Genomic DNA, 25,249 nt, shown 5'->3' on the forward strand with positions numbered 1-25,249 from the left:
GCCCCTGGGAAGAACAGTTCCCGGGCAAGTGAGCTCATGCGGAGCTCCATTTGGTTATCAGCAGCAGACCATGAATGCATGACGAGCAGAACTTTTAAGTACGGGGTGTAGAAGTGTACATCAGCAGATATTGCCTGAAATGTCATTACTAAATCTAGGTTGGGCAGTTGGATGCACTGTACAATAAAATACATGCCCTCCTTGAGAATTAGACAGGAGCTCAGAACGGTGCTGCATGCATTGCGGGATTTCGTTTTGCATGCAGCACTGTGCCTTAGGTAGTATGGGTGCAAGAGTGCTTGCAGGAAGGACTCACTTGTAGCACAGCTGTCAAAGTACCGCTATCTCCAAGCATAGAAAAGAATGCCCTGCTTTTTGGGTGAGAACATGAAAAGGTGGTGGCAGTTGATGGGACTAGATGGTGCGTTTGGGGTGTCATAGGATGCTATTGGCTGATCTTGAAGTATCATCCAGCAAGTATTACAACTAAGAACAAGCCTCTCACTTACTCAACACTCTGGCAGCCAACGTTCCTTTAAAAGGTGGGCAGTACAAAGCCATGGTGTGCAATCCCAGTTCAATGCAGAAAGAATATTCCGCTCACGTCACACATCTTTCCCTCTCTCGTGCATATCATGCACACACACTAATGCGCTCTCATCTAGTCCTGATGGAACCCTGACACCACGCATTCCCTGACTCTGTATCAGCTGCAGACCAAATAAGGCGTCCATCACTCCCCTCTTAGTCATTCTAACCTTCGCACTGACTCTGTAGCTGCAGTCATCTGTCGCTCTGCTGTGCATCCTGGACCTCCGGGTGAGGGGGCAGCAGCCGAAGTCCAGCGCGCACGAGCAGCGACAGGGCACCGATGCCGGTGCATGCTGCCCACTGCGCGGGCGACAAGGGCCGCGTGGAGAAGACATCGCCGCCGAACTGCACTATGACCACCTGCGTCCGGGCATGCAGTATTTTCAACTCATCTAAATTGCTAAGGCCTTAGATGACATTGAGTGGGCCACCCATCAGGTAACATGCAAACAAGAGATGCTTCAAATCTTGCATCCAAAAGGAGAGGAAATCACTACTGGTTGAGGCAGATGGCGTGTTGAGCGTTGGGCTGCGCGCCCTGACAATGCACATGCTCTGGGGCAATCATTGAGCCATACAAAGCTGCAGTGGCAGGGAAGCAAGGACAACGTGCAGGGGGACTGCAGCACACCTGAAGGGCAGCTTCCGCGCCAAGGATGCCCAGAAAGAGCTTATTATCCAGAATCCCTCCCAGCACATCCGCCTCATCATAGATCTTGCGAGCGTTCACCTGAAATAATCCCTTGTAGTTTCAGACGCATGCGCAAGACTTCTTTCTACTTTACATGCAAACACATTAGAGCAGAGCTGCTGCTCTTCAGTCCAAGATGCGCTACGTATGCCATTCCTATGTAGATGATGTCGTGATGACATGAGCAATCAAGCTGGCAGGCAGGTGGCGGGACAGGTGGACTGACCTGGTTGAAGAGCTGCATCATGACAAAGACATTGAAGACGAGGGTGTAGTGGAGTGAGGGGCCGTCTGCCAGGCCAGTATTGGGCACGCCGAAGAGAGCATCCGCATGGAACACTGCCAGGTACATGACCACCAGCTGGAACGAGCTCTGGCCCACTATCGACTTCAGGATCTGCACACCACACATCCCTTCTTCAAGCCAAGTTGAGTCCTGACAACCCTTACACAGATCTTCTGGTGCTTTTTCCTGAGCAGATGCATGGTGGTTCTGTCACGCTTGGAGGCTGGAGGACATTTTTGCCCAATGGTTTGCACAGCAGGGCGATCAGATGCAAGATGGCGATCATCCCCAATCACTTGCTGGCCAGAGTGTAAGGAAAAACGCTGTGCTCAAGGAACACCAGCCCAGGAACCCGAGTCAGTGGGGTAATAATAGCAAGAAGGTTTGGGGTGGGCGGGGTGCGCACGGAGGGTGTGAGCAGGGGTTTCGAGGGTGAGTAGGGGGGCAGGTCCAGCATGGCATCTGTGGGGGCCTCAGTTGCCAACGCCAGCGATGCGAGGCTGTCCATGATCAGGTTCACCCACAGCTGCAGGCACAGAAAATTGCACTAAGTGACCTGAACAATCAGCCAAGTTGACATAATCGCACCGCATGGGTGTGTGTGTTACAAGAGGTCCTATGCTGCTGCCTCGGAGTCATAATGCCAAAATGCAAAGAGCCGTGCGAGAGAGGGCGCTCACCATTTGCACGGCTGTAAGGGGGGATTCCTGCAGGAAGACCGCCCCCGCGCCAGCCGTGACCACCGCCACAACATTCACCACAAGCTGCGCAGAGGACTTCCCACTCAGCTTTGCTTCTCATTCGAACCCAAATTTTGCCAAAAGATTCTTTGAGCCCACCACAGCAAACCGCACATCCGCTGCAAACATTAAATATTACCAAGCACCCATCATTCTTGCAGCTTTCAACCGGGATTAAATTTACGAATGAAGTAGGGTACAACAACATCGCACCTGGAACTGCAGGAACTTGGTGATGCCGGCATAAACGTTGCGGCCCCATTTCACAGCGTTCACGATGGAGTTGAAGTTGTCGTCCAGCAGCAGGATGTCCGAGGCCTCCTGGTGTGAACCAGGCGGCACAGCACACAATGTCAAAAGCCTTGCATGCTCTGAAAGGGGTAATCGCTGCCGAGCACATCGATGTGCAGACTCTGCAGAGGACTGACAGAAGGACAGGAAGGGGAGTTCTGTTAGCACCTTGGCAATGCTCGTGCCGCTGGCCATCGCGAATCCCACGTCCGCCAGTTTCAGCGCCGGCGCATCGTTCGTGCCGTCCCCCGTCATGGCCACCACCTCATCCGGATCCCCCTGCAGCGCTGCGCACCAACACCAGCATGCCACACCTCAGAGGTTCTGTCGTTGAGTGGATGCTCAGCCAGATGTGTTGAGAAGGAGGTCCTTCGTGGGTCTCAGGTTTACTGCATTATTGTCATCAATCTGAGACCTGGACCAAACTCTTCAAGGCAGAACGGCCCACTCATATGCAAGAGTATGGGATCTTTCACCCGTGGGTTCTTTGACCCGTCCTTTCTACGATTACTCAAAGTAATGCGTTGCACAATTGACACCGCCGTGTTGAGGGAGCTGGACAGGTACACAATACTGCTTGAGGGTAAGGATTTTTATCCCTAGCGGCATGTGGTGGGGTCACAAAGAGCGCGGCGCACCTCGCACGATGGTGTATTTGTCCTGCGGCGAGCAGCGACCCATGACGCGCAGGGCCGGCCACAGCGCATCAAACTCCCGCCGATCTATCGAGCCGTCTGGCCGCAACACGCGCTGGCGGAACTCCGGCCCGGTCAGAACTGCATCCGATGCATCTGAGGACGGCCCCTCATCCCCTCTGCTCCCTACTCCTATGAGGCAGCAGAAGCCAGTTCAGGCACCCACGCTGCTGGTGATAACAGTCCAAAGTTGCATCGCCCAAAAGGGGGCTGCTATTACAATTATGGGTGTGTGCGGGCAAATCTTGTGTGAGACATGCAACATCAGAGGGTGGTGCGTGCTATGTGATTCGAAGCAGTAACGCAGCGCACTTTCAGGGGCTGAGCTGCTGGGCCCAGCTCCGTTGCTGGTGGCTTCTCTGCTCACGCTGGCAGCAATCCTGTCGTCAGCATCTGGCGTCTGCACGAGGACATCCTGTATTCACCAGTGATTTGTAATACTCAAATTTAGTGCAATACAAGTTCTCTCCTGCTCAAACAAGGTTCCATCTCCCATCACCAAATTGAGGTTCATTGCCGGTGAGGAAGCAGGGCCCTCACCTGCATTTTGCCATCTTGCTGCCCAGATGTGCTGACTGGCATGCTTGCTATGACCGGCACGGGCACGCCCCTGTCCAGGATGCCACACTGCTGCGCTATGGAGGCCGCCGTTGTGGAGTTGTCACCTGCATTGCAAAATTTGAAATGTTAATTTTTCAAATCAAGGCTCTCCACGATGACTACACTAGGAGAGCATATAGGCCCGAGATGCACAGGCTGCTTCATCCCTCATGCTGGTGTTCAAGAGCTTGTGTAGCCTCCGTAGGTACACCCCCTACAGAACTTCCATCTTGGACTGATCCTGCCGGACGTGTCGTTTCAGAGCAGATGGCGGTGCTGCAGAGAGGAAGCTGAAAGTGGGCGGCGCACCTGTGAGCATGCGCACGGTGATGCCGGCTCTCTGGCACTGCGCGATGGCGTGCTTGACCTCCACTCGCAGGGGGTCCTCCAGGCCCACCACAGCCACCAGCGTCAGCCCCTGCTCCAAGCTCTCCGCCTGCAGGCCGTCCAGTGACTCGCCCCGAGATGGGTACGGCATCATCACATCCTTGTACGCCAGCGCCAGCAACCTGCACCGCCAGCATCCTCGGGCATGCAATTCTGCTAATGGGTAGCTATGGCACGTTCCGCCACAGGAACGGCTGTTTTTCATTTTGGCCAAGATGTCAGCTGCACGCATTTTCTTCAATAGCAAGAGAAGCAATGGAGAGAAAGTACCATTATCGTGAGCCCTAAGCAGCTAGCAGGAAATATTAGATAGAAGAGCCACACAAAGACATGCGCTGGGGAAGAGATGGAGGCCCACCGTAGGGACCCTTCCTTGGCGAAGCTTTGGAGGATTTGCTGCTTCTCTGCGTCGTTGAGGTAAGTGACAGAGGAGTCCTCAGCTACGCGCGTGCTGCAGTGGTCCAACAAGATCTCCGCCGCGCCCTTTGTGAATAGCCGCGCGCACAGGGCCCCAGACGTGCTGCAAGAATGTGCAAAAAATTTATCATCAGCAAAGCAGTCACAGGAGCAGATTATCCGTGCAATAAGTGACTTATGCTTGCCTCGCATTGCCTGACCCATGTTGAAAGAATAGAACAGGAATCAGACATATAACTGCTATGTCTGACATGAAAGAAATTAAGAATGCAGGGGTATATATGAGCCAGGCCCGCCTTTCACACATCCTGCCATGCATGCAGTGATAGGATGCCCCATCTAGAGAACCAGAGGAACACATCTGATCTTTTCTGGGGCTCTGTAGGGTTTACAGTCTGAGGGGGGCTGACCTGGCGCCCGGCTGGGTGGTGAGGGTGGACATGCGCTTGCGCTCGGAGGAGAAAGGGAACGCGCGCAGGACCTGGCCCTCCTCTCGTGCCAGGTGGTAGTCAGCGCCCAGCGAGGATGCCAGCTGCAGCAGCCCACACTCCGTCCTGTCGCCCACCAGGCTCACCTGCCCATCTGCGTACACAGCATTTCCTCGGTCAGCGAAGCCTTGCAGCCTTTGTACTAGATACTCCGCCTCTTGCTGCATTGCAAGAAATTACACATGCACATGCATACCAAGAAATTGGTAAGAGCAAGTGCCATGCTGGCAGCCGCGTTCCTCGGAGGAACACTAACATTTCTGCAGGAAGGCCAGTTCAGCGGTGTCACTTTGATCCAGCAATTCCTGGCGAGCAATTCCTGGCGAGGCGACAGGCACATGTAAGGTACAGGTTTCAGCTGCACTGCCGTCGGGCCTTGGGCCTATGCTAGAACTCTGACTTTCTGCAGAGGGCATCGCAATCACTCCTCACTGCATGCTCGCTGCATGATAATCTGTGAATTTAGTACAACAGAGGGGTCTCACCATCGCCGGGGCGCAGCTCGGCGGTGGAGTTGAGGGCGATGCCGGAGGTGAGCAGAGAAAGGACGCGCGTGTCAAGGCCCAGGGGGCTGCTGTCATCCTCGCCCGCATACGTCATGTCCACGCTTGGGGACAGCAGCCGCGTCAAGTCACCATAGTCCCGCCCGGCCACCCACATGCGCGCCGCCGCCATCCTGTTCTGCGTCAGCGTTCCTGCGCGCGCATGAGACCCCCCTTTTTCAGATGCAGCACGACCATTCCACTTGTTCCTGCCTCTATGGCTGCTCCTATCCCTGCTTCCATGCAGGCATAGAGACTGCTTCTGCTGCGGCCTCTTTGCCGCTCCCATTTTTGCCTGTTTGACCAGAGCTTTCCATTGCCGGTGTTTCAGCAGTTTGGTCACCATCAGGACACAGGTGGCAATACGATCCTGCGCCTCTTCAGGCTGCCATGCATTCTTTGGGTTGCATTGTCCTGGCGTCCAGCTAACTACCTAAAGAGAGCTAGAAACAGGGATTGCAGCAGACAGTAGTGCTGATGAGCAGCACCTGTTTTGTCCGTGCAGATGGTTGTGGCGCAGCCCATGGTTTCCGCAGCCGCCAGGTTACGCACGAGATTGTTGTCTGCCAGCATGCGCTTTACTGAGTACGCCAGCGCTATGGTCACGGCCAGAGGCAGCCCCTCTGGAATTGCCACCACCTGGCAAACAACAAATTCTTAGACTTCAAATTGTTCAAGAGTGCTATCCTTGCAAGCGACATTGCAAAAGCAGGCAGCTGGGGACACTGTATCTTGTCAGCGGTAGCAGCGGAGCACGCACCAGTATTGTGATTGCAGTGATGATGAAGCGGAGGTATTCTGACAGGTACTTATAGTCCCAAGCCTGGCCGTCCACAAAAAAGGTGGACCACGTGAATTGGCCCGCCATGGCTGTCAGACTGAAGATGGCGGCCGCCAGCCCAAAATTCCCTATCTGCTGCGCCATGGTTTCCAACTTCCTCTGCAATGCTGTGCTTTCTCTGCAGCACAATCTTCAGCATGTTGGATTGCAGATCATGGGATTGTAGCAACGGCAGAACAAATAGGAGGTGAGAAAGATGACGAGCGAGCTGAGCATTTGGGGGTACTGAAGCTTTTAGCAGGAGCAATTGCAAGCATTCTGAGAACTAACGAAGAGCAGCTACCTGAGACCGCCGTCCTCATCGGGTGGCGACTGAGTGAGGGACGACAGAATGCGCCCCTGCGCGGAATTTTCACCCACTCCCGTGACAAGCATGCGTCCGTAGCCCTCCAATATCTTGGACCCGCTGAGCATCACTGGAGACAGGTCCGCATGCTTAAGGACATCATCGCTCTCCCCAGTCAAGTGGCTCTCATCAACCCTGCACCCAAGCATCTCCACAAACTCAACGCTGCATTACATTGTAGATACATATACAAACCAAAGGTGTTCGCGAGTCACTGAGAGCATGCATGGCTGAAGCATGTGCCAGCAAAATTGATCAATCATAGCGCATGCCTGATGTCATTGCCCTCAAAGAGGAGCCCATCTGTGGGCAGGATGTCTCCAGTGGTGAGCAGCATGACATCCCCCACAACAGTCTCCGAGGTGCTGATCTCCTGGGCCTCTCCATTGCGCACAACTGTCATCTGGGTGTCGCTTGACAGGGCGCTCAACTGGCGGAACTGCTGCTCCTTCTCGTAGTCATTGACAGCTGTCACCAGGGACACCACTGCCACAGCCGCAAGGATGGCGGCCCCCTCTATCCAGCCGTTGTCCCCTTCCCCAAATGCAAGCTCCAGGCCGATGCTGGTCACTCCGCTGATCAGCAGTACCACAATGGTAAAGTCCTCCAGTGTATTGGCTATGAGCTCCCAAAAAGACACCTGCGCATGGTATCAGCCTGGAAATGCAACAGACTACCCATGCAGGCCTGTGGTTGCTTTCTAGCAAGTCATGAAGCTGTGTGGAGCTATGTGGAAGCTGGCATCTGCCAAGCCAATGGTGGGCCCGGCAGGCTGAAATGAATCTTTTAAGACGCTACATTCTACATCATAAAACATGTGGAAGAGCAGATGAGGGCATGCAAGCATTGAAGGCAGACCTGGTCTCTTTCAGGGAGGCTGTTTGAGCCCAGCGCCTGTCGTCTAGCAGCCAGCTCAGCCCGGCCGCCTGAGACTCCTGCTGACAGGCTAGTTTGCAGCAGCGTGGCCAGATGAGCGGCACTCACGAAAAATCCTGTCTTTGGTGCAAAGACCTCGTGGGGGGCCAGCTCTGCAAAGCGCTGCAAGTCACTGACTGATATGCCATAGCCTTCGGCAGTCCCATTCTGCTCTCCATGCAGCTTCACATCATCGACTGAACTCTCTGCCTCTACATCTGATGTCTGCACTGCCCTGATGCCTCGGGGAAGGGGTGCTTGCTGGGATATTTTGACATGCCGATGACCTTTACAGCTCCATGAAGAGCGACACATTCCTGACGCGCTGCATATATGGCTGCGATATTGGTCTCCTCTGACTCTCCTACGCAATCTATTGCATTGGATGGTTCTTTCTGAAAGGAGATTCCTGGCTAAATATCTATCAGAGGCCAATGTTTGCTGCAAAACGGGCTGTCTAGAATATGTCCTATGCCCGAAACCTTTACAGGGTAATCCATGTAGCAAATCCATAATATCAAGAGACGGATGATTCAGGTACAGAGGTGTAAAAGTCCTCAACGGCGATTTCGCAGATTGCAACTAATCTTCATATAAGTTAACGTGTCTGGCTGTAAATATACGACCACAGATGTGACATTGAGCAATCTTGAGCACAGTTGGACTGTAGATCTTGTCTTATTCCGTCGACTCTTAATTGCTCTCATCAAATCACATTGGACACCATAGCAGTGACTCAGCAGCAGGAAGGCTTCAGATCGAACACATACTCATATAAATCGCCAGTCGTGCAAATGGCCCATGAAATGGGAGAGATTACTTACGTGTAAGAAATTTGGAAGAGGTGAAAGGATATCATACCATCGCTGATCGTATACATATGGCAGGTTGAACATTGATGGCCCAGATGCACTGTTTGGCATTATGAGTAGCGATGGGTGGGTGCTACAATATATACATTTATAACCGCCAAGGAGTCTGCTTGTTTTACCATGAGTGGTCCCGACCCAAACCTGTCAAACAAGGAGCAGGGACACCTGCAGATGACCAGACGATGATGTTTGGGCTGTTCTTCTCTCTGAAGACTTTTGCAGCAGCAATAGACCCAAGAACGTGAGACAATCGTGCCGTTACTGCTGTGCCTGATATGATCTGCATCTTGTGGTCTATTCTCAGCGGACTCGGGCGTGAGGGATTTAGACTTCCAAGTCTTGTACTTGTGCCATCTTAAAATTTAATTACACTTGCTGCATCAATTGATTTGATACGACATGGTCGGTTTCATGTCTCGCTTGCTCACCTGCATATTGAAGGCGTGCTCGTGTGCTGCAGAGATACTAAGACACAGCTTGGGACCCCGCTCAGAATTGGGGAATCATGCACATTCCGGAGCTTCAGAACAAACAACTACAAGCTCCATTTCCTGGAGTCCCCATCAGGAATAAAGGTGAGTGCTCCTGCACAACTCAGCATTGGCAGATTGGCATATTTTTCCTAGTTACTTGGTGCCCTACTCTCACCTGATGAGTTTGCCTCGCAGATTGTCTTGAACACTGATCCCAACGCCAGAGACTTGAGGGACAACCTGTCCTATATCTATGGCTTGTATGTGGAGTACGTGATGAAGAACCCTCTGTACACACCTGGCGAGCCGTTCAAGTGAGCTCCTTCTCCCGTCTAGATTGACAAAAATAATCCATCCCAGAGAATGCAAACAGTCGCGCATGCCCCCAGGTTTCACAAGAAGCTTTTCTGACAGACAGGACATGTATTCGCAGGTGTGAACTGTTCACGAGGAATCTTTTCCAATACGTCAAGACCATTGGCTTGTAGTTGAACCAGGCACCACCGGTACCGTTTGGCCATCAACACGTGCTAGCACTTGCCAAAGGGTTGACGTGTCACTGGAAAATTCCAAAGGGACACAGCAGGCTGTCGTGTGTGGCGGCCAGCCATCTGAGGCTTGGCATCTGATTGTCTATCGTATTCTTTAAGCTCATCAGTGAGAGACGCAAGCTGTTGCTGGGCAAGGTTTTATTGGGCCTAGCTGGTTTGCACATGCGCTCTTGCCCAGAATATGTCCTGGCCCATGGGAATGAGATCTCCTGCACATATGAGCCCCGCAGGTGGAACAGTTCCACCTGTTGCCCAGCTAAGCTTTCCTATTAACAGCATTGTAGTACTACTACATAGTATGCTTGCATGTACCAAATGGAGATTTTATGATCAATGCCCCCAAGTTTCCCATGCAATCATGTTCATAGTGGCTAAGATTGTGGCTACTGCGCACTGCTAGTGGACCACGTGATCACGAGGTTCATAACCATGAGCACCAGGTTCAAACTCATCACGCGCGGCAGCGCACTCGCGGCCGCCAGTGGCCGTAAATTGCATAAAAAGATCCAGCTGCTGGCAGCCTGCAGGGCAATTTCTTAGCAATGGAATTGCACGATTGGGAAGGATAATCATGCTAGGTGGTGCCCTGAAAGCATGACTCAAGTTGATGCCAACATGTCATACGAAGGGAACGCCCGTCACCGACAAGTGCCACAACGCATGCCGCACAATGTTGTTGATGTTCCTCCGTGACAGAAATCCCATTCGCACCTTTGATGCCTTGGACGTTTCTAGTCAGAGTCCCTTCATTTCTCAAGTGACATCGTCCCTTCGTACATGAGCAGCTGCAAAGTCTTTCACCCGCACATGTGCACTTATTAGATCGCCTATCGTGGCGCCTACATTGTTGTTTCCACTCGTTCTGAAAGGAATGTCCTCGTTATTTATATAAAGGTGCTATCCTAGATGGCTGGTGATGCATTTTGACCTATATTGAACGATGGCCAAGGTTGTGATGTACACGACATCCACAGCAGCTACACTGAAGCTTAAAGCCGACATACGCCGCATGAAAGAGTTGCTGGAAGCTAAGAAGGTGAAATATGAAGAGGTGTGTTCGTCAGTCTTGCACTGATATATTCCTTTCCCTTGACATCCTCACTGAAAGGACTCATTTGTGTAACCCTTGGAATGCAAAATCAATGCAGGTGGATCTGGCAGAGCAACCTGCACGGCGATCTGAGATGTTGCTTCAGAGCCCAGACTTTAGTGATCTGCCCCAGCTGCACGTCAATGGCGAGGTGTGCTGCTCAAGCTCAAATTGTTGGGATTTGATTCTCCCACTTCGTGTAGGAGCTTACACTTGGCCTACGCTGCCAGAGCTGTTGATGATCAGCATGTGCTGTGCCTTGCAGTTTCTAGGATCAACACACACAATCCAAGAAATGGAAGACTACAGCGAGTTGGATGAAGCCTTAGCCAAGACAGACCCTGATCAATGATGCAGTATGAAACGATGCACCAAGTGCTCAAAGACTTGAGGGGTTCAGATGCCTTGGCGGATCTCTGCACAGGTGAGCCGTCACAAAACATGTGTTCTAAAGCCTTGAAGTGATGTTAATAATATTGCAGAGCCGAGATCATTAATGTTCTGCAGATCTAAAGGGTCTCGGGGGTGGATCTTGTGTCGTAATGCTGCAGATGGGTTTGAAGGAGCAGGTGCGATAACTGGGCCGCTCCCTTGATTGCTATGTATGCTGATAAGGCATCTAGCTCCATGAGCAATAACGCTGATGTGAACACGGTATCTCATGTGCAGGATGTCAGCTTGGAGGAAAAGACTATGCATCTGCGCATTGTCCAAGAGGTAACCAGCTTGCTCAGGCTACAGTCAAATCAGCAATTTGGCTTTGACATCTGTGACATGTCAAGGATGGGCCAAATTCATGTGGTGCAGGCAGCCTGGGAGAAGCTGCACACAGGCATTTGGAAACATGTTCACATGGCCTGGCGTGACATGTACTCCCTGGGATGCTTGCTGCTCTCACTCTTAGATCTGGCCAGCGTCGACAGGGCAGCCAGCCTGCCTCCTGCAGCACCAGCCTTGTCAGAGGGGTCCGCAGAGCAGCAGAACGGCGACGGTACAACTTACACCCAAGCTGCTACTGGATTGAGGACATCAGAGTCAGGGAGCAGCTGTGGAGAGGGTGTAGTCAGCGTCTCAGAGCAGCAGGCAAGGCTGGCGGCGGCCATGAGGGAGCTTGATCTGGCAGTGATCATGGGCGGGCTGCGCTTCAGGCCATGGGTGGACGCAGCGATTGAGCTGGTACAGCAGCGCTATGTGCAGCTTGCTGGACAAGCACTGTCTGGGATTGCAAGGAAGCATGGAGCAGGGCAGCAGGGTCCCTCAGGAGGACATTCTGGCTGCAGTGACAGTGCAGAGCCAGAGCGGCCCACCAAAGTCAGGCGGACACTGCACAATGGCGACTGCGATAGGGAATGTAGGGCAGATGAGGAGCCTTTGGCTGAGCAGCCTGACGGTGAGATATGTGGCAAGATGGGGGACTGCTGGCCAGAGAGGACCGCCCGTGCCTCGCTGCCTGCAGGTGGGTGGGAAGCAATCGTGGCCATGTCACCAGTCCTGCAGTGCCCCTGCTTGCTCCACTACCTTTCATTTCTGATCTCAGAAGAAGCATGCTTGCCGCAGGGAGTTTGAGACAGGACAGCCGGGTGCAAGTAGAGGCGCTGCCATCCTTGGAGCATTTATGTGCTGAGTACATGTGCGGCTCTGGAGGAGGCAAACCCTGCGTGATTACAGGTGGGTGTTTTATACCAAGATCTGCACTTCCACTGTATCTGTCATCAGGGTGCATTCCAAAAGATCCATTTGTCCTCTTTCTGAAGGTGTTTCCCGCAAGATGAGGTGAGGTGACGCAATGTGTGGCTGCTGCTCAGGGGCGATGCAGCACTGGCCAGCAATGACGCGGTGGCAAAAGCCGGCGTACCTGAAGCAGGTGGCGGGATTGCGCACAGTCCCTGTCGAGCTGGGAGACCATTACCTCCAGGACGGCTGGGGCCAGTGCCTCATGCCGCTCCGGGACTTTATCGTGCAGCACATCCTGGGCAAGGATGCCTCTCTCGGCAAGGAGGTGGCTGATAAGCGGAGAGGGTATCTGGCGCAGCACCCCCTTTTTGAGCAGATTCCCGAGCTGGCGAGGGACATAATGGAGCCCGAGTACTGCAGCCTGGGGGAGGGAGACATGCAAAGCGTGAACGCGTGGTTCGGACCTGCCGGCACGGTGCGCGCCTGCTCCTTGCCGCTGGTCGCAAAGTTGTGCATACATCTGGAAATGCACCTGTCAAGTTGATTTTGATGCAGCAAAACAACTGCTTGTGCCGAGGAGGAACGGCTTGTCAGAGCTTGGCTTATATGCAGTGTCTTGTTCAGCGTGCGCCTGCACCTAATGACAAGGTGTGCATGGACCTGGGAAGCACCTGGCAGATTCATTCAGACGCGAGAACGCTGTGTTCAATGGAAGAATGGGTGTTCGAACAGAGAAGTGTCAATGCACTGTCATATTTGGTGCGCAGGTGACGCCGCTGCACTATGATCCCCACCACAATCTGCTGGCCCAGGTTGTGGGCACCAAGTATGTGCGCCTGTATCCGCCATCTGCGACTCCCCGGCTGTACCCCTTTGAGGAGGGGTTGACGACAAACTCAAGCCAGGTTGATCTGGATGCGCCTGACCTTGCCAGGTTCCCAGACTCTGAGGGGCTTCCTTTCCTGGACACCATCCTGTCGGAGGGCGAGATGCTCTACATACCTCCCAAATGGTGGCACTATGTGCGCTCTGTCAACATCAGCTTCTCTGTGAGCTTCTGGTGGAAGTAGCAGCATGCTTCTGCGGCACAGAATCAATGAATTGAGTGATCTGAAACGAATTAAGGTGATAGCAACTCTCTTGCATGGCCAGCATGCCAGACAAATTAATTTGGCGCATCACTTTCAGCTCCAACCTGGCGGCTTGTTGGATTTGCTAATCTGGTGCTGCATTCTTTTTTCCCAGGAAGATGTCTACTATAGTACAGTAAATGAATAAGTTGATCCAGCAGCGCAATGTAAAGTATGCTTGCTTGCGGGATTGCAATAAGAAATCTAAGCAGAGATTGGGTCCTAGGCTTAGCTAGTATTACAATTGCTGCACCCAAGCGCATGCAGCAGAGGCCATTTCACAAGCTGCTCATGAGATCACCAAACGTGTGTGACTCCACAACTCGACTCTGTGTCCTCCATTGCTATTGGCTTGGCAGCTTCGAACAGCAAATGTAATAAATGCATGCAACAGGCAAGTTCAGCAAATGTAATGAATGCATTGAATGTCATGCAACAGGCGAGTTCTGTGAAGAACAGCCGCTTCTGACGTCAATTGATCAAGCTAGACCTTCCAAACTGGGAAACCTTCTCAACACTAATGTTAGTAGCTTCTGCACGCCACTGCGCAACCAGTCTCACTCTACCATGCCTGTTGCCCGCATATTTTCAAAAAAGCATATTTTGTGATCGGCAGCAATCATTCATCTGGATATTCTCTCACATAGCGCAATGAATGGATCTTGGCCATTTTTGGCAATTGCAAGAGGCCGCTCTCTGATGCGAGCGTTGAAATTTGTGCAGGCAGCTCACATGTAGGGTATGCTCCACACATGTTTGGACACAACTGTGCTTTAGTATCATGCCTTGCAATTGCATGATCAATCAGGATGATCCCCCCTTGAGATATTTACTGAGAGCACCAGAACTGGTGCTGGCTCTCCCTGCTTCGACTGACAACACCGCCACAACGGCCACAAACAAAGCTTGACCCATCCATGAGAGCTGCGTCTGTTATGCCCTCCCTCCCGCTCTCCTGCTTCCACCAACAGGCATGAGCTCGAGATGCATTCCTTCTCAGAACGCTGTACGTGCATGTGCACAGAAGATAATGCAGAATGTGACACCAAAATATTTTGAGCCCCATACCGCCAAGATGGGCTTGTTCTCGTCATTTCCTGCCGCAGTGCGGTCCTGATCAACTTGCTTCATGCTTGCATCCTCATCCTGTGCAGACCTCTGACTCTGCGTTGATAACCAGGGATCAGCAGGTGATGTGTGGTCCTGCTAAAAATGTAAGGGAAGAAATGGGTATAAATGCTTGCCTGCCCTCACCTCTTCTGTCACTTCCAGATTGCACTGCGCAAGAAGTGCTGCAATGTCCTGGGTGCTTTGACTCTGGCCTTGCGAGAAAGCTTCCAATGCCCTGCACGTGCGCAGTTGGTCTGAGCGATCTGCCTTGTCCAGATGCGATCTGCACTCTTTATTGAAGACAAGCAACTTGATGCTTGCTCCAAACAACTTTCGGCTAGCTAGCTACCTTTGGATGAGTGGTGCCTGCGCCTCACTTCCTCCCAGATCCCGTGTGATCCTCAGCACTTCCTGAGTCACAGGTCAGTTCTAGACTATTCAGATCGCAAATAAGGGATGAAAAGTTATTCCTTTTCAAGAAACGATGCATTCTCACCTGCAAGGCTGCAACCGGATTACCATTCTGAAGTGTAGCAAATGCGGCTTGCAGTCCCAGCCGTGCCTGAGCCAGCTGAGTTTCCCGATCTCTTAATTTCGGCACCCCGTCCATGCATAGGGCATTTTACGATGCATTTACTGCAAGTGAATATGAGAGACAAAAATAAACTCTCAAGGTCCAAGCCATTCAGGGGCGAGCCCATCCTCGCGACTTTAAAAGCGCTGCAACAGCTCGGCGTGCAGACATTCAGATATGTATCTGGTGTTCGTGAAAAGTAATCTTTCATACGTGATCCGCTGCTTGTGAATGCCATTGATCGATACAACGTCAGAGTGTGGCAGACATGGTGATATATATACACTTGATTCAACGTTAATCTGAGGAAAGGCCTCTCTCTCAATAAAACTGGAATGACTGAACCTGAGGATATCGATGGTTTCATGATCTTCAGAATGGCAAATGAGATGATGAAAGGGATGTAAAGGGTTGCCCCAATGGAAATCGTGAAGAAGGGTGTCCTGTCCGATGTGGTTGCTTATGTTGTGTGCTGCACGGCACAAGGATCCTTGGATGACAAGCAGGCACTGAACAGAAAGCTAGAAAGCCTGGGTGCCTCTGTCAAGGCCCGATTCGGCAAAGGGGTGACACATGTTGTGTTTCGCCGGAGTGCTAGTGCTTCATCAGAACAGAAACAGCGAGATGATGAGGAGCTGCGTGGCTTGTATGCAAAGGCAGAGAAGGTGAACTGCCTGCGATATTCATCGCAAGCATTTAGCTCTTCATCCGAATTGGCAGCTTAGCTCTGCTTCTCTGGTGACACATATCTGCTCTGCAGGCAGCACAGACAGGCGGAGTTTTTGCAGTTTTCGTGGACCCTTTCTGGATTGAGGCGTGTGCCAGCATGCAAGAGAAAGCGCTGGTAGGTGCTCCGCCTCGCACTTCTACAACACGCATCTGTGTTCACCTCTTTCATAGTCTGGTGTACGATCTTAGGCATTTTTGGGTCTGGCTTGCAGGAGAACAAATACCTGATCAGCTGTCCACCTAGCCCCGTCTTTGACCTTGCAAAGGCCTTGACACCTGGATCAACAGCACGTAAGGCCTTCCTCACATGCGTCACTGGTGGCGGATTGGTGCTTTCCACAACCAACGAATTGCAGAGTCTCAAATGAGCCCATTGAGGTTGGTGTTTCCAGGCAAGAAGAGGAAGAAGAGAATGCAGCAGCCTAAGCCAGCAGGCAAGTAAATCTGAAGCGCAACGCAGTGGAACTGCCTTGAGGCATCACTCCTGTGCACAACTTGAGGACCAGTCATGTCCATGTGCAGGTGCATATGAGCTGGACATGAGCGCTTTGGATTTCTCAAGCACACAGCAGATGATGGAAGATGGTGTGCCACAAGGTGATCATCAAAGCAATTGTCATCATTTACAGTTAGTGATGAGATGGTGAATGTGGACCAGTTGAGCATGTCCGCCCACGCTACACATGCACTCATTGACTCTCTGCATCTCACCAGGTGCTGAAAGAGACAGCACCTATCCTGGCTCCGCTGACGCAGCAGAGAAGAAGGTCAAGTGGCCTCAAAAGGCTGGCAGGCCAGGGACAGCGCCCTCAGCCGTTAGACCTTCGGTGAGCAGCGATGCCTGCATCTGACATCTTTCCACGCATGCACGGCCTGCAAAAGTGGCATTGTGCCTCGATAGGAATTTTTCTTTGATGCACAGAATGCCCCAAATGTGAAGCCATGACATTTGCATGGAATGTCAAAGCATCCATGAAATAAAGGATGCATGCTTGTCTCAGGCACTCTCAGAGCAGTCATGCATGGCGGGGGCATCTTCAGAGAGAGTGGACATGCAGGAAGCAGCAGAGACTCTGCTAGGTCTACCAGCAGGTTTGCTTCAGACAGACTTCTGGCTCTCTCATCAACTTAACATGCTCATATGGCCTCTCGTCATCTTTACGAATTCATCACCATGATGACTGCTGAAGGAAATGTGCCTTGTTAGCCCCTGACTGCATGCTGTCAGGTATAGCTGGGCATGCCACACCGTCGGGCAGCTTCGTCACGCCAAAGCCTGTCACAAGGGGACAGCGCGGCCAGCGTGGGGGCAGGAGCGCTACTCCAAAGACCGAGCCCGGCAGCAGCGGCCGCAGAGCCGCCGCCTCAGTGCCCAGGCCCCGCGCCGCCTCTGCTCGCACACCACGAGCGACGCCGCGAACTACTGCTGGACCTGCAAGGAGGCGGCGGTCTGCCACATCAGATCAGTCGCCAGATGACACAGAAGGAGGCAGCGAAGGCGCAGATGTCATCGAGACGGCGGCGAGGCCCCGGTCGGCGCCGGTGAGAGTTTATGCGCGGCCGGGGCTGCGGCCGACGCGCATGCGGCCGCGTTCGCCCAGTCCCAATCCGGTCAGAACCACGCGCGGCAGAAGCGCTCAGAAGCGCGTGAAGGTGGAGAGTCCCCAGCCCCTGCTGCTTCCACCGGAGGAGGCGCTCGTTCAGGTACATCTGCACCTCCACACACAGCCTATTCGGATGGCCAATTTTGAGGGAAATATATTATCTGATGCCATGCATGCTCAAGTAGATTTCTGCAGTACAAAATCCCTCTCACACTGATATTTAGTTGCTGTGCAGCAGGACACACTGTCAGATGTAGCAGCGGCCACAGGCGACCAGCCTGCGGACCAGCCGGCAGAGGACGTTGCCTCTGCGCGCAGAGATGATCTGCCCGGCCAGGGTGTCTCTGTCCCAGTGCAGGATGCAGCTGTCAGCTGGCAGCTCCCCCAGCCTCACCCACCTGCAGCAGGATCAACTGAGGAGCACATGATGCGAGCAGAGAAGGTTCAATTAGAAGAGCATCTCCATGACAACATTCCAGTCGCCTGGCCCACCAGCAATGGTGATGCTACTGTTGGCTCCAGATCTGCTGGACAGCCCCTCCCGACTTTATCTCCCGCTCAGCAGCATGGCAGGTCTGGCGGTGTGACAGGGTCAGCGGGCCCTGAAGAGCCTGGAGAACCTTCCATCAGCGAAGTAGAAAAGCCAGCGCATGATCAGCGCTCTCTGCCCTCCTCCAGCGTCAGGCGCAGCTGCGAAAACGGTGACAGTGTCACCACTCCAGCCCAGGCCAGTTTCAAAGAGAATGCACAGGACGACCCGAACGTCCAACCAGGAAATTCACCAGCCACAGCAAACAGGAAGGCAGAGGCGGCTGACAGGTCGCGCCGGCCCCGCCAGGGCTTTCTGTCGCTCACTGCAGGTCAGCCTAAATCTGCACCCTCGTAGGAACAACCTCAGCTGCATGCAGCTTGTACTCTTGACAAGTCTGTTCGATTGACTTGGCAGCGGCTCAATCTCACCCTGCATGTTTATCACTGGCTCAAGGTACCTGCATTTGGCGATCGCTTTAACATGCAACAGGATGATGGACTTGTTGTCAGGGGGCTCAGTGTCGGTGTGTGATTGCTGTGCAGTTGAGGAAGGGACGGCGGAGCTGGCGGCAGCTGCCGTGAAGCGGCTGCGGCGGCTGAGGATGTGTCCAGAGGGGCGCGATGAGATGGCCACCCACCTTATCGTCGGCTCGCAGAAGCGGACACTGAAAGTGTGGCTTCTCCACACATCTTTAAACTCAATTTCATATTCTTTGCCTACAGCAAGTGCACAATGGCTGTATCTGTGCCACACAGGGGCGCTGCTGCAAAGCTGGCAACTCAGTTGCACGTGTCAAAGCCCACCAGGGGGAGAATTTGCAGTCACTGAAGCAGTTTTTATCCGATCACCTCCAAGAGGACATGCTGGGTGCATTCAGGTGATGTTGGCGATTGCAAAGGGTGCGTGGCTGCTGTCGCCAGCATGGCTGACAGCTTCCCTGGAGGCAGGCAAGTGGCAGGATGAGCAGGACTTCCAGGCCGAGGTACACCACAGACCCGTCATAATTCCTCTGAACCCACGAATTGCTTATTACTTCTGACTACAACACTTCTATTTAATGTTGAAATGGTGTCATTATATGTGGTGCATGCATGTCTGGTCTCAGAGCTTATGCCACTGGTGCAAGCAGGTGGCCTACAGCGCGGCTGCGGCTGCGGCCAGGCTGCACTACGAGCAGAGAAAGCCGCCGCTACTGAAGGGCGAGAGCCTGCACATAGTGGAACCTGATGCACAAACTCCTCAGACAGCCAGCCGTGTGGCCGCTCTCAAGCGCACCGCGACTGCCCACGGTGCAGAGGTGCGCAACCTGCACTCTGGATGCCCTGTAAACGAGCGAATTCACACAAGTAGCACGGTGCTTTCCAGCAGGGAATGTTGAAGGCATGCTGCCATCGGTTGTTGTAAGAAAGCATGTTACTGTCTTCATGACTAATTATATAATTACTTGGTTGAATGTCTAGGTTCTGCTCTAGGCAGACCCTCTTCAGCCTCGTTGACCTATCTGTGCTGAACACAGAAGATATGCAACCCGAGATCTGAGCATATAATTGCAGGTTAATTATATATCACAGCTGTGCCTGGAATACCAAGAATGCTGCTGTGTGCATTTGCAGGTGACAGGCCTGAGGTCTTGCACACTGTGCGTGGTGATGCATGGCAGCACCCGCCCGCACCAGTCTTGCGAGGCAGTGACAGAGGACTGGCTGCTGACACTAGCAGAGACCTTCGCGCTGCCACCTCGCGAGGCCCCTTTCACGCTGACATCAAGATGACATCTTGATGTCAGACGGTCGTGTCTGCAAATGCCTGCGTGGCTTGAAGCAGAATTGGACCGGTTCTGGGGCATCGTGCATCCTGTAGTGATCAATGGTGTGCAAGTATGGCTGAGCAGTTCATTCTGCGCACAAATGCAGATTCTGTAATTGAGCAGGTCATGGTTGTACGTACATGATCTGCAGCTCTGCGTTTTGGGATTTCTTCCATTGACAGCAAGTGCATACAGGACACAGGGTGCGATATTGCGGTCACGCTAGCACAAGGAATACCTGTTTCTGTATGTCTTACCAAGTCTGCTTTGACTTAGGCCTGCATAAGAAAGCAATGGAGACCTCATGTAACTCTACCTTGCATTTAATGTGCGCTCGGCTAATCAAACCTCATCTTTTGATTGAACCCCATGCATTTGACTTCAAGCATGTACTTAACCCACTTTGGGCAAAGAATATATAAGTACATACTAGCTGCGAGTGACTTTGCTGCAAGCCAGCTGCAGCCATCAGATATTCGCAGGTACAGAATACAGAAGTATTGGTTTCGTGCTGTATGACCCATCTAGATCTGCTCGAAATTATTCTACAAAGGCCGATCATGTGTAAGGCTCCCAGGCTTTGTGCTTGGCGTCCTTGACGGTGCGCCGAGCGCGCCAGAAGGCAGCACCGCACTTGAATCCCGACCCAAATCCCAGCTGCAGAATTCTGTCTCCTTTCTTGATACCTCCCTGCACCCATCAAAGAAGTCTTATTTGTAGTATGCTGGGACGTTCCCTCGGGGCTCGTGGGGCAGCAACTATTACCACTTCCCAGCAAGTTGGGACATCTCCAATCGACTGAATTATTGACAAAGCCTGGCACGCATGCACATGATTGCATGCACAATAAATACATCCAGAGAACGGCTTCCGTGTAAAACCAATTGATGTACATGGAATGTCTTCCTCCATGCGCATTGAGTTGTGTATCCAGATTATTTTACCTGAGACTCGATGTTGGCAAGGATGTAGTAAGTGGAGCACATGGTGGTGTTGCCAAAGCGTTCCAGGGCCTCTGAAGATGGCACGGCCGCCTTGGGATCCAATTGCAGCCCCTTGACAACTGCTGTTATTACGGCAGCTGCGCCGGTGTGGATGAGAATGTGATCGAATGCCCTCGCCAGATCCGGCTTGTAATCCTTGTTCCATGCGGCCCGAAACTGCATGGTGCCACAAGCACAATCATCAGTAAAGGTTAGTCATCATAAATATCAGTACATGTTTCTCCTTCCAGAGGCAAGGTGCATCTGCAGAGAAGCTGCGTAATGGTTGTCACACATCCCGCCCCTTGATGGGCTCGCCAAATCCATTCAAGACCCAACCAACCATGGGCACAGCGCTCAGTAGTTATACCGGCCCCTGCCAGCCGGGGCCACTAATCTCTAACCCATATACAACCTTGCTGTAAATTGATTGCCCTTATTTTTAATGGGTTGCGCGGTGGCGAATCTCAGCTTTTGGCATTGCAGGCCTTGCTGGCTGTCACACCACTTTGGATCCTCACTTAAAATGGGTGTCAATAGGCTTTCGCAGAATCAGGCAGGGGGTACAAAATATCACTAGAGATCACTGAGCGCAATTTTCAGCACCCCTCAGAACACGACTGCCGAGGAAATTCAACTAGAGAGCAGCGATGGATGGGCATGCAGGGGGCGCACCAGCTCAGAGAGGGGGAGAATGCGGGGGGCCAGCTTGGTCAGTGTCAGCTTGATGGTCTTGCCGGCCGCTGCAAGGAGGTCTTCCTTGTGCAGGAAGACCCCCGTCTCGCCGTCGGATGCCTGCCGGACCTTGATGCTGTTGAAAGCCTTGTCGGTCGCCAGCAGTGTGCGCTCTGTGTGCATCAGCTCGTACTTGGCCCGCCGCCTATCCTTGGACCTGCTTAGCCACAGCGAGAGCTTAGTTGTCCTCTGTTTCAGGACAGCACGGCTCGTTGATTTTTCTATTTTAGGACAGCGCGGCTCTCCACATTACTGAAAATACACCTTCCTGCCAGCTCAGTAGGAAAAGATCCATGTCCTGATGGCAGACAGGCAGGGATCATCCTAGGCAAGGGACCGCAGCAATTAACATTAGCCCTGCAATCTGCTTAGGCCATTTGAGTTCACACAGGAGCGCCACAGAACGAGGTCTCCTGGTAGACTGACTGCTTGCAGCCGTGCGCAAGGCGCTCTACTCAAATCATGGTGTACAGCATGAAGGAATTTCATGCATATGGGCGCAGCACCTGTTGGAGAGGACGAGGGCGGCTCCGTTGAGGCGGAAGAGAACGTTGGCCGCCGCGCATGCCTTGTCATTGCTGCCAGAGAATCCGGCAGTGCAGCTTTCGTGCAGCACGACCAGAGCCACCTTCCCCTTGGCCGCCTGCGTAGAACAACACTAGCTCAATACCAAGGCGAGAGATTGGCAACCAATACTTTGTGATGCCTGCCTTTGTCAGGCCCGCGTGGCCTGCTCAGGCTGAAAAAGAAATATACTCTGGTTGCGGCTCCCTTGCGCACGGCTAGGTTGATAAATAGATATGTACTTACCCCTAGCACGGCATGCATGCATGCATGTGCCTTGCATGCATGTGCCCCCTTTGCAGAGTACAAGTTGAGGCCAACCTGACTAATGTTAGCCTGTACGTGCAGCCTCTTGAGAATATTCAGTCTCTTGCACAAAGAGTAACATATGTTCTGAGTCCTCCAATAAGAAACATCCAGGCATGACCTGCCGTGTGCTGGCACAAGGCGAGTATTGAGAGTGGCACGCAATCTGACATTTGCTTGCCCTTGCGCTGCCAACTTGATACATTTCCACCCTCATGAACCCCATTCTGATCACATACTCTGGCAGCAAATCTGTTGGACTTCCAGCCACCGCCCTGTCAACACGCCCCTCAATATCCTTCCACTCTCCAAAAGAGCTGCAGTAAAGAGATGCAAAGGCTCTTTGGAGCAGGGGCTCCTTACATTGAGGAATTGCTGGGCAGATCCAGGGTTGGAGACCTGGTAGATCCAGACTGGATGTCACTGGGCAATTATAGGCAATTTGTCCCGCCCTGTTTTTTTTAAACCGCTGTGGCAAATGCTCTGAGCGGGCCAGAACCCCTTTCAGAACCCAAAAGCCAAAACCCAGTCCCAGAGGGGAGCAAAATTTTTGCATGCGATTGCGAGCACTCCATCAGCAGCATTGACCTCTCGAATTCGATGAGGCACTTGCCACCTGAGGTCTACAGCCCGCAGGACCCAGAAAATCTTCTGCTAGACGATGTGCACCCGGCTGGCGGGGGCCGGTATAAAACAGTGCCCATGGTTAATTGGGTCTTGCGTGGATCTGGCAAGTCCAACAAGAGGTAGGATGTATGGTGGCCTTTAAGTGCAGCCTGTCTGCAAAACGCACCTTGCCTCTTGGCAGGAACAGCATGTAATAATAATCAAGTCAAACAATATGATGTGCTCTGCTCACACGCGCCTTGAGGAGTTGCTGGGCGAGCTCGACAGCAATGACACCTGAGGTGCAGGCGTGGCCGGCCAGGCTGTAGGTGCGCAGGTCGGTGCGCATGCCAAAGCGGTTGGCGATCATGGCCGACATGGATGGTACCGGTACATAGGTGTCTGTCGCCGTGATCAGGATGTCAACCTGCCATGCATGGGGAAGGCATAGTCAGAGGCGCTTGCCAACTCGGAGCGCTTTTTGCATGCAATCGTTACCACACAAGCGTTGAGACTGCAGACACAGGAGGCTGAAATCATGCAGTCTTCGCGACTCAAGCCTTGAGACTGCAGATATGCTGAACTTGAAGAACCCAATGTCTGCCGACACTATATAAATGCCAGTTGCACCTTGCACTGAACACAGCACAGGTCATCGAAGTTTTTGGTGCAAATGCCGCGCACCTCTGATGGCTTTATGTTGGATGCCTGCATGGCAGTTTCCGCGACCTGATAGATCACCATTTCCATCTCTGCCAGAGCTGCATCCATGCTCACATCAAACGGCACATTGGCCACGATACCTGCACACAAGCACTGCATCTCTTCAGAGCTTCCTAGAATCTGCCGTACGGGGCAAATGTTTGTTGTCAGAGTGAGGAAAACTCTAAGCCCTTCTGAAACTTGATGAGAAGCTAGATGATGAGGTGTCATCCCCTGGCTATGTAAATTGGACGTTTGAATGCAGGTACTGATAAGCACTGTGCTGTAATTGAAGTGTGCAACACAAATACTTTTGCTATCGCCACCTATAGTGTCTACCTTTTGGGATTCCTGTGGCATCTCCAACGCCCGCTTCGTCACCAAAGTACACTTTTCTCATGACTGATAGAGTCTCCTCGTTGAATCTCTGCATGCCAGAGAAACCACAGTGAAGCTTCTTGACTCCCTGCTGTCACAGCTTGTACACCACCCAATATCGGTGAATGTCTGCCTTTTGATGGCAGCACCCTGGAAGCCAAATAACAGGAAAGACAGCCATTGAGAAACACGCACCCATCCTTTGGTCATCAGATCCATCGATTCCTCTCTGGTCTTCCTTAAACTACGCAGAAGCAGGACAAATTTGACGCATCGTCTTGGTACGATTGCTGCACTTTAAAAAAGGTACAGTTAAGAGGTAGTGGTGCGCACTGCTTTGGGACGGCGAAAACGCTGAAGTCGAGTAAGAACACTCCAGTGCCCTTGTTGCGGAAGAGAACCTCCTTGAGCTTCATGGTTACTTCTGGATCTGACGTATTCTCAAGGGACTTTGGCGATCCTTTTACCCCTAAAACAAAGTGCAGCGTCACCCGGTTAAAGCGTCGTCCAGCGAGGAACCTTTCCAGGCCTCGGTGTGGCCGCCAGACGGACTCCCACACAGCACTGCATTGGCATTGGCATTTCATGCGTCCCACACTCTAACACTTGCTGGCAAGGAACAAGGTGGCCACGACGCGGGACTGCTGTCTTGGAAGGATCGAGTTCGAAGGCAATGACGACAGCCCGATGACTACGCTGACGAATATGGCAACGGTCCTGCTGCTGAGTGGCACCTGCGACCAGTCGGTAACGTGCATATGCTTTGCAGTTGACAGCCCCAGCAAACCCATCTTAGTGGCCAGCGTCCTTACATTGTTGTTGACATCGAACAGCAGACTTGCCAATGCTTTGCAGCGACTTCTACTACGAAATTCCTCTGAACGCCAACGGTCACATGAACACTTCAGGCAACTACATGAATGTTGTAAAGTCGAGGTTGGCAGGGAAAATTGGTGTAGGGTGGAGTGTCCAATGCAGAGGCGTCATGTGCGTTCCCTG

At 52.6% G+C, this 25,249-nt stretch overlaps 5 protein-coding genes across 5 annotated transcripts; 3 read left to right on the plus strand and 2 right to left on the minus strand.

The window, feature by feature from the left end:
• Positions 1-783: 783 nt before the first annotated feature.
• COCSUDRAFT_44195 (calcium-translocating P-type ATPase) lies at positions 784-8,145 on the minus strand (the record flags this gene model as incomplete). The annotated part of the gene is made up of 19 exons (XM_005644754.1): positions 784-951; positions 1,223-1,321; positions 1,509-1,679; positions 1,975-2,094; positions 2,249-2,332; positions 2,522-2,629; positions 2,768-2,886; positions 3,238-3,426; positions 3,607-3,709; positions 3,835-3,959; positions 4,204-4,403; positions 4,640-4,801; positions 5,109-5,280; positions 5,672-5,881; positions 6,217-6,367; positions 6,489-6,687; positions 6,853-7,050; positions 7,335-7,555; positions 7,774-8,145. The coding sequence occupies 19 exons, from the start codon at positions 8,143-8,145 to the stop codon at positions 784-786; spliced, it is 3,171 nt and encodes a 1,056-aa protein (XP_005644811.1).
• Positions 8,146-8,626: 481 nt separating this feature from the next.
• Positions 8,627-10,096, plus strand: COCSUDRAFT_25461 (component of TRAPP complex). The gene is made up of 4 exons (XM_005644755.1): positions 8,627-8,943; positions 9,163-9,277; positions 9,371-9,489; positions 9,609-10,096. The coding sequence occupies exons 1-4, from the start codon at positions 8,765-8,767 to the stop codon at positions 9,661-9,663; spliced, it is 468 nt and encodes a 155-aa protein (XP_005644812.1). The 5' UTR covers positions 8,627-8,764; the 3' UTR covers positions 9,664-10,096.
• Positions 10,097-12,626: 2,530 nt separating this feature from the next.
• COCSUDRAFT_37936 (Clavaminate synthase-like protein) lies at positions 12,627-13,560 on the plus strand (the record flags this gene model as incomplete). Its single annotated transcript, XM_005644756.1, has 2 exons — positions 12,627-12,965; positions 13,258-13,560. The coding sequence occupies 2 exons, from the start codon at positions 12,627-12,629 to the stop codon at positions 13,558-13,560; spliced, it is 642 nt and encodes a 213-aa protein (XP_005644813.1).
• A 3,691-nt stretch (positions 13,561-17,251) lies between these two features.
• COCSUDRAFT_57988 (hypothetical protein) lies at positions 17,252-19,941 on the plus strand (the record flags this gene model as incomplete). Its single annotated transcript, XM_005644757.1, has 7 exons — positions 17,252-17,737; positions 17,876-18,137; positions 18,228-18,497; positions 18,712-18,839; positions 19,047-19,151; positions 19,299-19,466; positions 19,783-19,941. The coding sequence occupies 7 exons, from the start codon at positions 17,252-17,254 to the stop codon at positions 19,939-19,941; spliced, it is 1,578 nt and encodes a 525-aa protein (XP_005644814.1).
• Positions 19,942-20,534: 593 nt separating this feature from the next.
• Positions 20,535-24,666, minus strand: COCSUDRAFT_57989 (thiolase-like protein; the record flags this gene model as incomplete). The annotated part of the gene is made up of 8 exons (XM_005644758.1): positions 20,535-20,666; positions 20,921-21,136; positions 21,635-21,851; positions 22,201-22,337; positions 23,424-23,597; positions 23,855-23,973; positions 24,212-24,299; positions 24,595-24,666. 8 exons carry the CDS (start codon positions 24,664-24,666, stop codon positions 20,535-20,537), a joined length of 1,155 nt encoding a protein of 384 aa, XP_005644815.1.
• Between the last annotated feature and the right edge of the window lie 583 nt (positions 24,667-25,249).

The sequence above is a fragment of the Coccomyxa subellipsoidea genome (assembly GCF_000258705.1).
Source record: "Coccomyxa subellipsoidea C-169, whole genome shotgun sequence".
NCBI classification, from domain to species: domain Eukaryota; kingdom Viridiplantae; phylum Chlorophyta; class Trebouxiophyceae; family Coccomyxaceae; genus Coccomyxa; species Coccomyxa subellipsoidea.